Here is a 9,108-nt window from a genome sequence, read left to right as displayed (position 1 = left end):
GACCTTAGTCCAATTGATTGAATGTGTCCCCTCTACCTTGCAAGGGAATTAATTGATTGTCCCCTTGACTCACGTTTGTGTTGTGTATATAACCTTAATGGGCTCAGTTTGCATTGTTGAATTCGGAGTAAATATTAATCACGAAAGGATTCTAGAGCTTTCCTTGGCTCTGTAAAAGCTCGCTTGCGTGGGGGTGGCTCAGTGGCTGGAATCGTGATGATGAGGAGAGACTTGTGTTGGGGATTTCCTATTGCTGTGTAGTGGGGGTGGCGGTGGTGGTGGAAACAAAAGTGAAGAGCAAACAATATAAAAGCGTGTGTTTGTTTTATTAAAAATTGGGTTTTTTAAAAAAATCCGAGCGAGTAAGGATCTTGATATATACTCTACTAGATGGAAGTAAAGTAAAATAAAAACCAGAAACCGAAGAGGCCCCTGTGATGATGATAACCAGTATGAACCTTGGTCCATTCTTGGTGTGTGCTCACGGAAAAAAAAGTACCAAAAGGAGGCATGGGGGGGAGCCCATTGTGCAAGTTACATTTGACAAATCGAGGATCCTGAAGAGGGGAGGAAGGCACACGCGTTACACGAGCCAAAAGGGCGGGAGTGGGAGGGGACCTCAAGCCCCAAAAGTAATGTACATAGGACCCAAGGCCCAACACAGAATTGTAAAGAAATGTACAGTGGAGTACACAGGCACTCTAGTGCCAAGGGGTTAGAGGTAAGAGCACAGTGCGCGCGCGCACACATACAGTGCAAAAAGGAAGAAGCAAAGAAGTAGAAGATACCTGGGTAACTGAACTTGGGGGCCAGGGGGTGGGCCCTCCCTTTATACAAACAATGGCAGTGATGATCACGACAAGGGGGCTGGCTATGGCATGCTCCTGCTGTTTCTGCTCTGCTCTGCTGCTGCCACTATCGAGCTACGTGCAGTATTGGCCGGCGGGCTGCGGGGCCACATTGGTGATGGTGGTGGGCGGGCGGTGGTGGACCACTGGTGGTGCTGGTGTGGTGAAGACACTGAAGAGGCCAACTTGGCGGAGCTTTTAGCAACCAAAAATAAAAATAAAAATAAAAATAAAAACTCGGGTGCTCCCACTGTCACAGTGCCCGAGCCCACGACGAGTTTCAGAGTATTCGGAATAAAATAATAAAGCCACCAAAGTAGTGGCACGTTGGAAATCGGTATAGAACGGTTCACGCGGCGAGCCATTGGAGGCTACTGGCAGGCGCATCAGTAGCTTGCGTGCAGGGAAATGACCTACATATCCTGACATTTGCCTGGGTCTGTGGTGGGGGAAATTGCGCGCATTGCCCCCGCGCGTGAACAGAAAAAGAGTGGGTGGCTGCTCTTGGGAAGCCCTCTAAAGTTAGAGCTTAGCAGTGGTTCTTCTAATTACTAAAGGGAAGTCCATCATGATTGAATTTGTGATGTGGGGAGAGCTATCTATCCAGGCTTACAAAGCTAGTTCTTTTAGATGGAATGAGAGCACCAAATCTGTATGATAGATTCAGTTTGTTATGCAAATTGTGAATCACAAGGCTTCTCAAGTCCCCCCCCCCCCTCTCTCTCTCTATCTTTCTATCTCTCTCTCACATTCACTCCCTGTCTATCTCTCTCACATTCACTGCCTTGATGTCCATTGAAGAGCTTTCTCTTTCATTCCCTGCTCGGACCTGAAGATTGCTTTGCCTCTTCTCATCATCATCATCCCCACCGCCTTCTCCTGCAGCGCACACACACACACATGTCTGCATTTACTTTTCCTTCTTTTCCCACCACCTTCATTGCCCCCTCCTCCCCCTCTCACCGCCTGCCACCCCTACTAGTCCTTTCATAGCTGTTCTGGGAGCTTCCTTTGCTGTAGCTGATGTGTGTGGGCATGAATGCTGCTCTCAGTGGAAGGAGGGACTCCTTGTCCCCGCTGCATGCTGCTGCAATTTCAAGCACATGGCCTATATCTCATCTCTCTTTGTATAATGTCTGACATATATTGAGCTTGTTGTCATCAAGTTCTGTGTTCTAAGCCTTCTGTCTGTCCACCTTCTTCCTAGTTTGATCTGTTGAAGCTTTTCAGCAATGTTAGACAGCTCGTGTGAGGATCAAATTTCTGTTTACAGTGGAACCATGGCCCTAATGGTGACCAAGGACTCTTGCAAGAGCTCCTTGGACTCTGGCAAGTATGTACGCTACACAGCTGAGCAGGTCCAAGCTCTTGAGCGGCTTTACAATGAGTGCCCAAAACCGAGCTCGCTACGCCGCCAGCAGCTGATGCGGGAGAATCCCATATTGCAGAATATCGAGCCCAAGCAGATCAAAGTCTGGTTTCAGAATAGAAGGTACCCTCAGGACCTTCTCTGATAATAACATTATGTGAAGGTGATAGTGGAAGGTTAGGTGTTGGAGTTGGTTCTTATGCATGCATGGCGCCTAGGTTTTGTGCTCTTGACATGTTTCGCGTTATCTCAGATGCCGGGAGAAGCAGAGAAAAGAGTCCAGTCGGCTTCAAACTGTGAATGCCAAGCTCACAGCTATGAACAAGCTTCTCATGGAAGAGAACGATCGCTTGCGGAAGCAAGTAGCTCAGCTGCTCTACGAGAACGGCTATCTCCGGCAGCAACTGCAGCATGTAGTCTACTTCTAGCTTAATCCTGCATCGCTTCCTCTCGTACTTAATCAAAGAGTGCTTCTTAACTGATCTCTTGCAGTTGTTAATTATATTTCTGCTAGCTGCATATATCAACTCCTGATTACAGGCTCATAATCAAAGATCAATGCTTCTCAACTGATCCCTTGAAGTTGTTAATTATATTTCTGCTAGCTGCATATGTCAACAGCTGATTACAGGCTGATAATCACGTTTTTATCTCTCTGCAATTGTGGTAATCACATTATAGGGTGGCATAACAACGGACACCAGTTGCGATTCAGTTGTCACCAGTGGGCTGCAACATTTTCCTACGACCCAACAGTCACCACAGGATGCCACGTATTCAGGGTAAGCTGAGCTGCATCACCGTCACGAGATCCTTTTTAAGCCGTGCTGGAAACCACCATGGTTAAATGTTGATTCGATATCTGTGTCAGAATCCTCTCTCTTGCCGAGGAAACTTTAGCTGAATTTCTCGGGAAGGCAACAGGAACAGCTGTTGATTGGATTCAGATGCCTGGGATGAAGGTGAGAGATTATGCCTGTGTTAACAGGGAGATCTGAATAGATTTGCGAAGTTATTTAAATAAGCCAATTTAATCCACCTCTGCTAAGACGAAGATCGAGTTATGTCAGCAAGAATGAAGATGTGAATAATCCCGTTTTAATCCACAAATCTGATCTTTGCTTCGTTAGCCTGGTCCGGATTCGACTCAAATGGTGAACATTTCGCAAGGGTGTGCAGGCATAGCTGCACGAGCCTGCGGGCTTGTGACCATGGAACCGGCCAGGGTGAGTGCATCTTAATTAAATAGGCATTAAACTAGATTTCATCAGGATGCCCATAAATCTGACTCTCTTAAGTGTAATGCGCAGATTGTAGAAGTGTTAAAGGATAAACCTGCCTGGAATAGGGACTGCCGTCGCTTGACCACCATGCTTGCTACCACTACCGGGAGTGGGGGTACCATAGAGGTGCTCTATACCCAGGTAATAAAGCAATCTTGATTATGATCTCAGGTTCTGGTTTGCACTTGCCACCATTAAGGCCACCTTTGATTGTGCAGATGTATGCGCCCACTACATTGGCTCCTGCAAGAGATTTCTACACGCTGAGATATACCTCACCCTTGGAAGATGGAAGCTATGTAGTGAGTATCCATGCCCTAAATTCCCTTTCCAATTTTTGTATCTGATCATAGTTTCTCTGTCTTGATTCGCCATACATTGTGCCCAGATTTTCTGAAATTTGGCTTGCTTTGTGCAATAAATGGTTTTTTTTTCTTCTTCTTTTTTTTCTCTTTCTTTTCTCGCTCCGCTAGATGTGTGAGCGTTCTATGAACGCCTCAAATGCTGCACCAATGGCTCCTCAAATGCAGCCTTTCATCAGAGCAGATATGCAGGCTAGTGGGTGTTTGATCAGGCCTTGTGAGGGGACAGGATCTATTGTCATAATTGTGGACCACATGGACCTGGAGGTAGAGAAATCTGGATTATCTAATAATTATTTTCTGGGTCTCAATCTATTCAATTCCAAGTGATTGCCTCGATGAGATTCAAACGCCAATTCTTTCTTGGGTGCACATTAATTTGTAGCCACTCACTGTTCCGGAGGTGTTGCGGCCACTATACGAGTCCTCAGCTGTTTTGGCTCAAAAAGTTACCAAAGCTGTAAGACACCTTAATTAATCTTCTTTATTCTAAAGAAGATTAGTCAATAATCTCAGGGCATGATTAGTTTGCGTTGTTCTTTTAATTTGTAGGCTTTAAGGCATTTGAGGCATCTCGCACAAGAAGATATAGTTGAGGCACCCGGAGGGGGGCAGCAGCCGGCTGCTGTGCGTTCACTTAGCTACAGGCTCGCCAAGTAAGTGCGCTTTTATAGCATCTCAAGATGAAGATTATGGTGTGCTAATCAATACGTAACAGGGCTTAAAGTTAATTTTGGTGTAATTACAGAGGATTCAATGATGCTGTTAATGCATTTGTTGACGATGGGTGGACGACGATCACAAGTGATGGGGTGGACGATGTAACCATATTGGTAAAAGCTCCTGCAAGCAATAGAGAGCTAGGTGTAAGATTGCACTCCACATACAGAGGCATATTGTGTGCAAAGGCATCAATGCTGCTTGAGGTGAGTGTGTTGGTTTCTCTCTTTGGTAATAAATGTTTACAATATGTGTGATTCTTCCTTAACTTCCAATAACCATTCAATTATCTTCCCCATTGTATCACCCTTGCAAAGAATTTCACACGAAGGTTGAAAATTATTTTCAAATTTTCCCATGTTAATGTGGGAAACATTTGGGCCAAATTCCCACATTAACATGGGAGACTTTGAATTTTTAGAGGTTTCTCCCATGTGGTTTGCACACCCAAAACCTTCTTCTATTTTCATTAATGTGTGATTATCCTTTGCTTGTAATAATGCGTTTTGAGCAGAATGTGCCACCCTCGCTGCTGGTCCGTTTCTTGCGCGAGCACCGATCTGAATGGGCGGACAACAGCTTGGAGGAGGCTGTGCAAATGGGAAACCCAGGGTTTTCATGTTTCCATGGTGGTCTAAGCAACTCTCAAGTCCTGCAACCCCAAATACATGCACTTGAACAAGACGAGGTATGCCATTGTGCACCATAAATAAGCAAAATGTTTCTCTTAAGGTTAAATATGGAATTTTCTCGAATGCACATTACATTGCTAATATTTGATGTCGAACCTTAGGCCTAATATATGCAAGCAATATGTTCCTTTGCATGTGTTACAAATGATCATTGCAAATATATCTTACAATAAACCCCTGAATGTTGCACGACTCAATCATACATTTGATTGATTGATTGATATGTCCATCAAGTACAATTCTTTTATAGGCATAATTGAGGCGTTGATGTTGATTGCCTTGTAAAATGCCCTAGTTTTTGGAGCTGATAAAGATGGAAGTTTGTGAAGATGAGGATAACCTGATTGGCTCTCGAGACATGTTTTTGCTTCAGGTTAGAGACTGTGCATAACTTAGTCAATTCTTCCGAAGAGAGCGTATTGATATGTAATCACTTATGTTTGCAATTGTATACCAGCTTTGTAGTGGACTTGATGAGACTGGTGCAGGAGCTTGTGCTCAGATGGTCTTTGCTCCAGTCGATGCCTCGATCTCAGATGACATCGCTTTGATTCCATCTGGCTTTAGAGTTATACCTCTAGAAAACGGCCACCCTGTAAGTCCAGTGATAGTTTACAGGGCTCTAATTAAGGTTTCATAATGATTAGGGTCAAGGTTCAGTTTCTATCAGGGTATAATGTGTAGATTAGGGTTTAATATTGATTAGGGTTTATGTCAGCAGGATACTAGTGGGGCTTCTACGAGGACTTTAGACCTGGCGTCCACTCTCGAAGTGGGTTCTACATCAGCAATGATCAAATCCAGTAGCGATACTCAAAATTTAAGATCGGTATTTACGGTTGCATTTCAGTTCAATTACGAGAGCCGGATGCAGGAAAGTGTTGCCGCCATGGCCAGGCAATATGTGCGCAATGTAGTGTCAACTGTGCACAGAGTTACTGTGGCGCTGGCTCCCCCTCGCCTTAACTCCCAATTTGCTCCCGCAAGGTGTCTTCCCGAGGGACTTCTATTAGCACGCTGGATCTGCAGGAGCTACAAGTAACGATCAAGTCTCTCTCCTTTTTTTGTTGTTGTGTGAAGATGACTGTTAATACCATAATATTAATTACCAATCAATTTTTCTGCTAGCGTGATAGCTTTAAAACCATAATCACATGTTGTAATCAATCTTAAGCGCTGGCTTAAATGTTGTTAACACCAGCATCACACAGTGAAATCGAATTTAAGCGCTCGCAGACATGACTTGTTGAAAGCTCAAACCATTTATCAAATCTGAGAACGTAGTGTGAGGGATTATTATGTAATCAAAATAGCAATGTGAATGAGTACCCTGTGTGCCAGGTTGAGTTTAGGAATGGAGCTGGTTCATGTGGACGTTGAAAGCAGTGAAGAATACTTAAAGGCTTTGTGGAAGCTGGGTGATGCTGTCATGTGCTGCGCCTGCAAGGTGAGCGTAATGGTAGTATTTATCGCACCTTAGTTTATTCAATTAAATGATCTACATGCGCGTTTAATATATCAAAAAGATAATCCTAAGTTTAACTACTACTAAAAAGATAATCCTAAGTTTAACTACTACTGATGACTCTCTGCCATGCGCATTTATTGCATACGATATCTATAGACCTTGCCCGTTTTCACGTTCGCAAACCAAGCTGGTTTAGAGATGTTGGAAACCTCGTCCGCAGCATTGCAAGAGTTATCGTGGGAGAAAACGCTGGACGAAGACTCTCGTAAAAGCTTGTGCTCAGTCTTTAGCCAAGTAATGCAACAGGTATATTATATTTATCTCCTTATTTTTTAAGCGCGGAATTACATTAGAATAAAAAGAGGAGCATTTACAAAATAACTTATTGATTAAATAGTGATCATTCAGAATTCTTAAGTTCAATTCAATGAGTTGTTGATGTGAATCCGATATTTCCATTTTTCACGACAGGGCATTATTATTCTTTAAATGTAGTTGAATTGTATTTCAATCCAGGGATATTTTCGTTTTCAATGGATATTTTCTCTTTATCTGAGCAATTCATTGATGTAATGCAATAATTAAATATAAATTCCTGATGAAGGGAACCTGCATGGTTTTGTCCAGGGGTACGCTTGTCTACCAGCGGGGATCAGGTTGTCGAGCATGGGGCGCCCGGCCTCTTACGACCGCGCCATAGCCTGGAAGGTGGTGGAAGAAGATGAAGTTAGCATACATGGAGTGGCTTTCCTTTACATTAACTGGTCCCTGCACATGCACACCAACGTAAAAGCAGACCATCACGGCAACCCCTTACTACTGTGAATACAAACAGCAAAAATGCGCTTTTATTTGGTGCTTTTGTTTTTTGTCAACGCGTATAATATTATGAAAAGCTTCCATAAAATATACCAAAAAGAATATATATCAAGCTTCCATTAAATTTAGCAGCTTTTAAAAAATTGCAGCTCCGAGCCTGTTCACGCACAGTCGCTGGCGCCCTTCGGTGCTTACACTTTTTGGTCAAAAGCCTGTTCATGCGGGGTAGTTGGCGCCACGCGGTGTTCACGCGGAGTAGTTGGTGCCATGCGGTGCTCCACTTTTCGGTGGAAGCCTGTTCACCCACAGTAGATGGTGCCATGCGGCACTCCACTTTTCGGTCACCAGTGCTGAACCCAAGTCGTGGGCCAATGTCTGCCACTGTTGCAACAAGCACAACCTCAACACCTTGGAAAACCAACATTAAGAAAACATATATTCACCCTTGATTTTTTTAGATAGGGTCCTTAATCTAGCCTATCCGTGCAGGAAATTTCACTCTACTGCTACCCACGCACACATCCGAGTACCCGAGGGGTACCACCTCTTCAAATATGGGCCACTTTTGAAAGCAGTGGGCAAGTCATGGAACAAGGTCACAAGTAAGTCGCTCGACTAATTTGGAGTGTAAAGTTGTTAGTTACTCGGTATGGCGTCCCAAACGAGTCACGATCGTACATGGAATCCATTGTCGATAATTCAAACTAGCGAGTTTGAGGTGTAACCATAGCACATTGTTGTCACTGTAGGATCGTCGATAATGAGGTGGAAATGTCGGGACGTTGTAGCGTGATGACTTGACTAATACGTGGGATCGTGCCCACCTAGGTGCACACACAAACACACACTAGGTAGGGTGTCATGAAGAGAAGCCACTCGATTGAGAGACCCAACCTCTATCGACTTTGCTATCATCTTAGAGACACAAAAACTTTTCTTAAGAATTGAAGTGCTAAACTATTACTAATCACTTCAATTTTGTAGATTTTTCAAATTTGAGAATAAAATTTAGTCCATTCCCTATATACTTTGCAAGTTATTTGTAAACATTAGGAATCACACCAAAATGTTTTAAAATGTTGGTTTCAACCTTGAAATAGCTTCGGTGTGGGTTTGTTCCCACGATCTCAAATCAATTGGCCATTGTTGGCGAATAGAAAGAATAAAGTGCAATGTTGAGAATGGTGTTGTGTCCTTGCAATGGATGGTTCAAATGATACCAATGGGCTTGGTTCAAATGATACCTTTGGGCCATCGATTCAATTCTTAACTTGTGTAACAACACCCCCTTCAAGGAATGTGAAAAAACCATTTTACAAATGATACCTTTGGGCCATCGATTCAAAACTTTTTAACTTGCATAACAACACCCCCTTGAAGGAATGTGAAAAATCCATTTTAAAAATGGGTGTAGGGAAGGGCAACTCTATATATTATATAAAGGAAGAGTTTCACAAGGCTGTCACGTGGCATCACTATAAGAATTTGGGGGTATGGGATGAAATTTGGAGGTTCGAGGAGAGACGTAGTGTGGAGGTTAGAGGAAG

The 9,108-nt window shown here is 43.5% G+C and overlaps 1 protein-coding gene and 1 non-coding gene across 3 annotated transcripts; one reads left to right on the top strand and one right to left on the bottom strand.

Moving 5' to 3' along the window:
- The first annotated feature begins 1,476 nt into the window (after positions 1 to 1,476).
- LOC147620512 (homeobox-leucine zipper protein HOX32-like) lies at positions 1,477 to 7,660 on the top strand. 2 transcript variants are annotated; one of them, XM_086824738.1, is made up of 18 exons: positions 1,477 to 2,340; positions 2,471 to 2,630; positions 2,899 to 2,999; positions 3,089 to 3,179; positions 3,348 to 3,443; positions 3,528 to 3,641; positions 3,719 to 3,802; positions 3,974 to 4,129; positions 4,248 to 4,322; positions 4,415 to 4,518; positions 4,611 to 4,788; positions 5,097 to 5,270; positions 5,570 to 5,647; positions 5,732 to 5,869; positions 5,996 to 6,312; positions 6,616 to 6,721; positions 6,899 to 7,048; positions 7,370 to 7,660. In XM_086824738.1, the coding sequence occupies exons 1-18, from the start codon at positions 2,081 to 2,083 to the stop codon at positions 7,565 to 7,567; spliced, it is 2,580 nt and encodes an 859-aa protein (XP_086680864.1). In that variant the 5' UTR covers positions 1,477 to 2,080; the 3' UTR covers positions 7,568 to 7,660. The 2 variants fall into 2 exon arrangements, with proteins under 2 accessions (XP_086680864.1, XP_086680865.1); XM_086824739.1 differs by having other exon boundaries at positions 1,501 to 2,340; positions 6,963 to 7,048; positions 7,370 to 7,602.
- LOC147620513 (small nucleolar RNA SNORA5) lies at positions 4,923 to 5,011 on the bottom strand. Its single transcript, XR_015270071.1, has one exon. It is a non-coding gene; the product is annotated as a small nucleolar RNA SNORA5 (small nucleolar RNA).
- Positions 7,661 to 9,108: the final 1,448 nt, after the last annotated feature.

The sequence above is a fragment of the Cibotium barometz genome, chromosome 31, assembly GCF_041138505.1.
Source record: "Cibotium barometz isolate CiBa-2024 chromosome 31, ASM4113850v1, whole genome shotgun sequence".
Lineage (NCBI taxonomy): Eukaryota > Viridiplantae > Streptophyta > Polypodiopsida > Cyatheales > Cibotiaceae > Cibotium > Cibotium barometz.
Note: the sequence above shows the minus strand (reverse complement) of the source record. Positions and strands in the feature narration are given on the sequence as shown.

Coding starts and splice junctions, on each gene's coding strand:
- LOC147620512 (XM_086824738.1), top strand. CDS start 2,081: ATGTTAGACAGCTCGTGTGAGGATCAAATTTCTGTTTACAGTGGAACC. Junction 3,180..3,347: donor TTCAGATGCCTGGGATGAAG/GTGAGAGATTAT, acceptor TTGCTTCGTTAG/CCTGGTCCGGATTCGACTCA. Junction 4,323..4,414: donor CTCAAAAAGTTACCAAAGCT/GTAAGACACCTT, acceptor TTTAATTTGTAG/GCTTTAAGGCATTTGAGGCA.